Genomic DNA, 6663 nt, shown 5'->3' with positions numbered 1-6663 from the left:
AAACTGCACAGTACTTTCTAAAAGCAGGTCCCCATCTTCCTTGGATACTACTAGATATGAAGTCCTTAATAAGGCAATATGCTGTTTATACAAGTAATGAAATGAAATCCTAATGTGATACATTTAGGAGTTCATTATACAGCTAGCATACATTTACACCACTTTTGCAGGTCAAGTGTTTACACAAAAAAAAAAAAGCCAAGGAGCTGGGCATTGGATCAGGAGAAGTAACAGACAAGGTTTACAAATTGGAAGGCTGCTGGATTACTGGACCAGGTTCACATTCATGAAGGTTGTCTTCTGACCTCATGTACATCAGGAACACAGTGACAGTAGCAAATGTAGCTGCGTTGACAGGAAAAGCACGGAGAAGTGTAGAAGTAAGACCTCTTGTGAACACCCTCCAGCCTTCTTCATGGTAACTCTTTCTGATGCAGTCTACAATGCCGTTGTATTGTGTAACACCTCCAACTCCATCAGCCTGGAGCCGGGATTTGATCACATCCACAGGGTAAGTTGAGAGCCAGGACACAATTCCTGACATCCCACCAGAAAACAGCAGTTTGGGAATAACGTAACTGTCTTCAGCTTCACAGCCTAAATACCTGGTCATGCAGTCATAGGTCAGGAAGTAAAAGCCAAAACTTGGAGTCTCTCTTATGAATGTAGAGACCATGCCCCTGTTGATACCCCTCAACCCCTCCTTTTGATAGATTTTGATCAAACAATCCAGAGAATTTTTGTAGTTCTTCGTTTTTAGTTTGTATTCACCTGTTCCTTGAAGCTGCATTCTCGTCTTTGCCAACTCCATGGGACAGCAGATGACACACTGGATAGCCCCTGCTGCTGACCCTGCAAGGAACTGGTTTAGAGGAGTGTCTTTTCCAAGAGCACGTAGTGTGTTACCTTGTACACCGAACACAAGTGCATTAATGAAGGTAAGTCCCATCATGGGTGACCCAATACCTTTATAGAGTCCAAAAGCCTAGTGGAAGAGGGAAGTAAAAACACTTTAACAGTGGTGCTGATAACCTCCTGAAACTATGCAGAAGATACCCCTTTCTGGCTCTATCTTATGCCCTAATTTTCCCACAGTAGATCATCAACATCTTGCTTTGTAATAATATTTTCATTGCTGCTTAAGACACAAACATCTAAATATTTTTAGCAGTACAAATATATAGTTGAATGCATCCAGAAAATAATCTTAGTCCGTCCAAAGAAAAGTTTTCTGGTAAATTTTATACTTAATATTTTAAGTAGCTAATTCCTAAAAACCACCCTTTCAGTTATGGTCTTAAAGCTTCAGCAGAAAAAGAAACCTCACCATTTTTTTCAGTCATTGCCCAGATTCCTTGGATTCTGGAAAAATTAGCTATTCAAGTAACTCATTTTAAAAGTTAACTTCAAAATATCAACTTCCAACTTAGTAATCTTGCCAGAGTTTCTGGCAAATGTCTTGACTACATTTGCCCTGTGCTCAGGTGAGGTTCAGAGCATGCTTTTCTCTTAATCTTCAGTTTTGGTAGTTTTTTTAAAACAGTTTTCTCACCCTTCTGGTACAAATTTATTAGAAGATACAAAATATGCAAAGCATTAATTCTGTACTTACAGATTCTTGCTTTATGATGGACTGAAAGCAATGGAAGGTCCCACGGTAGAGAGGTTTCTCTACATTTTGAACTTGTAGACGAACCTATAAAAAGTTGTATGAGATACTGATTTGTATGGCAGGAGTAGCCTGATTGGTAAAACAGTGTCTTGTGCATGTGGAGATTTGCTCTAGTAATGCAGGCTGGACACTGGAATGCCATATGTGGCAAAATAATTTAAAAATATTCAGTGTTTTGAATTAATTTTTTGGGGTGCAAACATGAAGGGAGGAAGATTACTAACTTCTTATGAACATTAGAAAAACAGTATGTGCAAGTACAACAGAGTACACTGGATCTAGAGTTTCAGATGGAAGTTTTTCAGTACTAGGTACAATAAGTACTTTCTTTAGCTGCCAAGAATACTTCTGTTCACACTAAGAACTATCTGTACAAACCTGGTAGAATTTGTTTAAAAATTATTCACAAGTCAAGCATGAAATAAGGATAATTGTACAAGGATGGAAACTTTCAGCAACACCCCCACAGTTTCTGGCTACCAGACTTGGGACCCTTCATTGAGATCTGATCTTTTCCAGAGAGTAGCTGGGAAGATACTCTTAAGATGTCTTACTTTGCATGAGGAAGGAATAAAAAGCCACTTGTCCTTTTAAATGTTAGTCTTTTGGTTGGTTGGGTTTTTTAACTTGCTAAATGCAAACAGGGTCTGGCTGTTTTAAACCTTTAATGTGAAAGATCAGTTAACTTTTCCAAAACTGGAATGGTACATTCTGCTGGACAGGTAGAAGCTACTGCAAGTGCTAACATTAAGGACAATCGGCCTGTCCATTCCAGTTTTTCCTGGTAATTTTTATCAACATATTTAAGAAAAAAAAAAAGCCTCAAAGCTCTATCTAGTTCATGCAAAACCCTACACTGCAATAAAGTCAGTAAATTGGTTTCACTAGACTGGAGAAGTTAGAAATCTGCCTTTGATCTCCAGCATGGAAGGCTGTGATGTTCCTCAGAGAAGATGCTGATCAACCCTTTAATGCTGCTGCAACTCCAGGGCAAAAAAACTTTAAAGACTCTTATTCAGAACAAAAGGAAATATTACCAGGTCTATGTGAGAGATGCCTGACTGTAAAATCTTTTTATCCTTGATTCTCTGAGTTAAAAAAAAACAAAGCAACCACAAAAATGAAAGACCCATAAGATGCTGTGGGTCAAGAAAAGGATTTGGGGTCATCGCTTGTCAAAATTCTATATTCAGGTTAGCTTTCTTTAAGGCAAAAATATTTACAGGTTCAGTATTTTTTATATTCCTACAATACATCATCATCTTCTGTTTTGTAAATAAAAATTTAAGTTTTCAGTGGCTTTTTAGTCTATAGTTAGTGTGTGCTAGCCAGCCTGGGAAGCTGAGATCACCTCAGGTCTTCCAAGATGGAGCAGGGATTTAAAACATCTTAGTGTTAAAAGTAGGCTTATAGTAGGATTCAAAGCAAATAAATCCTTTGTTGTTCAAAGTGACGTTTGGGAGGCAGGCAGATTGTTAACACTGCTCAAGAAGCAGCCTGACAAGCAAGTCATAAACCTTACCAAGCTGTCAGAATTGCACAAAATTGAAGTTTTACTTACTGCTATTGTTTCAAACCCCATCTGTGAAACCAGGGGAGTTCCACATGTATGGGCTTTAGAAGAATTACACCTTGGGAAACTTTTTACTTTAAGCTTTCTATACGCTTGTCACTAGTAATTTAGAATTAGTTATATTCTGTATATATAGGTTGAATTTTCTAGTGGCATACAGCTCCCACTATTTTTGTGTAAGTAATTACTGAAATATTGACCAGTTAAGCCTTGTTGTAGGATAAAATATTCAGAGACTACTGACACTTCAGGTTTAAGAATAAAAAATGGCGCTCTCATTTGAGCACAGCAATGACCACATAGGGGTACTTGCTTTAGCCAACTGTCAGGTAAGGCAATTAATGCATATTGAACTTTATTTATTTCCTGAGTATTAATGTCATGTTCAACAAGCTGTTTAGTGTGTACAACTATAGGTAGGATTAATAGTGTGCAAAGTGAAAACCTGCATTCTATTATTGCCCAATATTCTTGCTTCCCTCTTATTTGAAAGCAGTTACTACGGTTTTAGGTCCAATAGTAACACACTGTGATTTCCCATCTCTGAAGACTTGCATAAAGGTACACAAGGCTAAGCCAAAAAACCAAACCACCACACCCCCAAAACAGTCCAAACACTTAATAATATGCAAAATAAGCAATTTAGATGCATTTGAGCAATGAAAGTGTCCTCTAAGGTTATGTAGTGGGTAAGACCTCAAGAACACTGTGCCTGAGGTTCAGTTTTAGAGCCTCTCTGTGTGGAAGTGTATACAGCCAGAAATGCATACCAGAATGAAGGTTCAGAATAAGACTTTTCATTTAAAAAAAAAAAAATGATCTTTAAACCCCACTCCCTCCATGCCATAGCTGTAGAAGAGGGACACATCAGTTTAAACTAAAAAGGGAAAAAAGCTTCATAACTCTTTTAGATCTTTATTTGAACTAATACATTTGGGAATAATTAAGACTGAGAGAAACAGAAGTGTTCACCTGGGCTATACTTACTAGGTAACTCTCCCGTGATGAGGCTTATCTGTCATCTACAACAAAGTAACACTTTTGCTGTTAATGAAGACAGCCCCTAGCTCAGAAAGTAAAGGCAGTTAAAAGCAAAAAAGCAAATTTATACATTACATCAACAAACCAGGGATAAGGAGTTTGCCAGTTCTGAGATCAGCTCAGTTGTGGGTTTCGCAGGATGACTTCACAGTCTTACTGTCTCCCTGTGTGTCCCACCATCCCCCTCCCCGCTTTGTGAAACATGATCACTGGCCAAAAAAAGAGCTTAAAAGCTAAGACAGAAGTAAAATTCTAGCTTATCTAAGCAACTTTCCCATTGTTCAGTTTTATTAAAAATTTACAGTCTGAAGTGGCTACCAGATAGCCCTTTAAACATTGCAGTTATAAAAAGGGTTAATTCTTAACATACATACATATACAAGTTATGCATTTTATTTTTTTAAAAGACTGGTTACAGTTAGTTTTCCCACATGCAGCGGTGACTAATAACATAAACATCAGTATTTTTTTTAACAAAAAAAAGATAAATGCTTATGCCACCTTCTAATGGTATGAAGACACAGCATGCCACACTGTATTTCATAAAACATTTAAAGTAATTCAGAAACTATATGCTCTACTGTAAAGCAAGATGCTTTTTCTAAAGAAAACATGTTTTGCACTAATACATCTGCTTGAACTAGCATGGGAGCCCCAGTCTTGCAGACACGTTTAGTTTCATGCACTAGAAGCTGTTCCCTTTTAAAACCTAACCCTCCCCCCACATTCTTTGGGCTGCGTGTAGCATTTTAGCAGTTTTGCTGGCTTCAGTGAAATGACCCGTCACCTTAAATTAAGCATGGAAAACTTGGCAGAATGGGGTGAGAGAAAAAGACAGCTGTGCCTACACCACCATTAAAAAAAAAAAAGTGCAAGTATGGATAATGCCATTTCTGAAAACAGATACTACAATTGAACCCCATTACTTAGCAGGCAAATTCACCATACTGAGAAACATACATACAGTTTTTCCTTTTTGAGCAGCTTGCACTTGGCTAGCAGGGATTAATATCCACTAGCTTAGAAAATCTGTATTGAATTTACCATGTGCTGGAATACAGAATATGGTGCTAGCCTCAGTAACACTATTAGCCCTTTGCATACCTAAATTCATCGAGGTGCAGGCATTCCAAATGCAGCTCCAGCAGGTGGCATGCTGTCTGCTGCAGTCAAGTGATCTGGCACAATAATTTAGCAGGAAATATATTGGCATCCTTTCTTCTGTTCTTCCAGTGCAAGACTTTGGATAAGGCTGCCAAAAAGTGACTGAAGTTGTCACCCTGTTCTGAAAAAACGGGCTTGGACCCCTGGGAGTCCTGGCTGAAGGAAGGGCCCTTCAGAAGATTTCAAAATCTTATATTTGAACAGGTCTTAGCAACCCTTAGCATGCATAATACATACACCTAAGTGATTATCAGAAAATAATTTTAACCTTGGAAAGTTATAAAAATATGTAATAATACTTAAAGGGAAGAAAAAGCACCCAGATAAGCTTCATGCTGTGGATTTTTATCCACTTACATCTTTTGGCTAGTGTAACAAATGAATGGCTTGAGTAATTAGCAGAGTTTGAGGGGGAAACAAAACATACATTTTCAACCCGGTAACAAAGCAGGTTTGAGTTACAAAGGCAGGGAGAGGCAGCTTTAGCAGTTAGTGATGAACAGCTGCAGAGAAGCAAGCTTCAGATAAAATTAAGTTAAAGGTAAATTGTATTTTCAAATAGGACATTGTTACTGCACTGATGAACTTGTAGTTTAGGCCAACATTCATCATGTTACTGGGCTGAATCATACATACAAAGATTTTTTTTCACTGCTGAAGACAGTGGTTGAGGAGGCTTGCTCCAAGGTTTCCAGCACAGATTTATGCTCCTACAGCATCTGGGGATGTTTTTTCCTCCCCCATTCCTTGGAAAAGCTTTAAGTTTTCTACGTGGAAACAAAGGTATTTCATAATCAACTCACCTTAACAGTGTCAAATGGGTGTCCTACCAGCACTCCAGCAGCACCTGGAACAAAACAAATGCCATGGTTATGACTCAGTTTTCTTCCAGAGTCTGGGGTTGCAGCAGCTTGAGACCAAGCACCAGCCCGAGGCATAAGTGCACAGCATTATTGGTAGGCTGGGTGAAGAGCATCCTATCAAGTCGGAAGAGATCTACAGATCAGTCCTTCAGGCCTGTAATAGGTGCTTCTGTGCTCCTGTCAAGCTTCTGAGCCCCAGGCAGAGGTTGAATCGCCTTGACTACAGCACGTGCCATATGGTATATTCAGCAGGGATTCCTGGCACCGGCCTAAGGCAAGTGCAGTGGGGATACACTGTAGATTTCCTCTGAAGCAAAATATTTCATGTACCTGCCACTCTGAGGAGCAAT

At 38.8% G+C, this 6663-nt stretch overlaps 1 protein-coding gene across 2 annotated transcripts; it reads right to left on the bottom strand.

Moving 5' to 3' along the window:
• Window positions 1-241: 241 nt before the first annotated feature.
• SLC25A29 (solute carrier family 25 (mitochondrial carnitine/acylcarnitine carrier), member 29) lies at window positions 242-6304 on the bottom strand. Of its 2 annotated transcripts, XM_009998008.1 has the most exons (4): window positions 6254-6304; window positions 4233-4267; window positions 1613-1696; window positions 242-985 (listed from the first exon to the last, which is right to left on the bottom strand). In XM_009998008.1, exon 4 carries the CDS (start codon window positions 950-952, stop codon window positions 242-244), a length of 711 nt encoding a protein of 236 aa, XP_009996310.1. In that variant the 5' UTR covers window positions 953-985; window positions 1613-1696; window positions 4233-4267; window positions 6254-6304. The 2 variants fall into 2 exon arrangements, with proteins under 2 accessions (XP_009996310.1, XP_009996311.1); XM_009998009.1 differs by lacking the exon at window positions 4233-4267 and having other exon boundaries at window positions 6254-6292.
• Window positions 6305-6663: the final 359 nt, after the last annotated feature.

The sequence above is a fragment of the Chaetura pelagica genome, unplaced genomic scaffold (assembly GCF_000747805.2).
Source record: "Chaetura pelagica isolate M959 unplaced genomic scaffold, ChaPel_1.0 scaffold354, whole genome shotgun sequence".
Classification (NCBI taxonomy): domain Eukaryota; kingdom Metazoa; phylum Chordata; class Aves; order Apodiformes; family Apodidae; genus Chaetura; species Chaetura pelagica.
The sequence above is the reverse complement of the archived record's forward strand: the minus strand, read 5'-3'. Positions and strand labels throughout refer to the sequence as shown.

Bases quoted from the DNA above. Each gene is read 5' to 3' on its own strand.
- SLC25A29 (XM_009998008.1), bottom strand. From the start codon at position 952: ATGATGGGACTTACCTTCATTAATGCACTTGTGTTCGGTGTACAAGGT.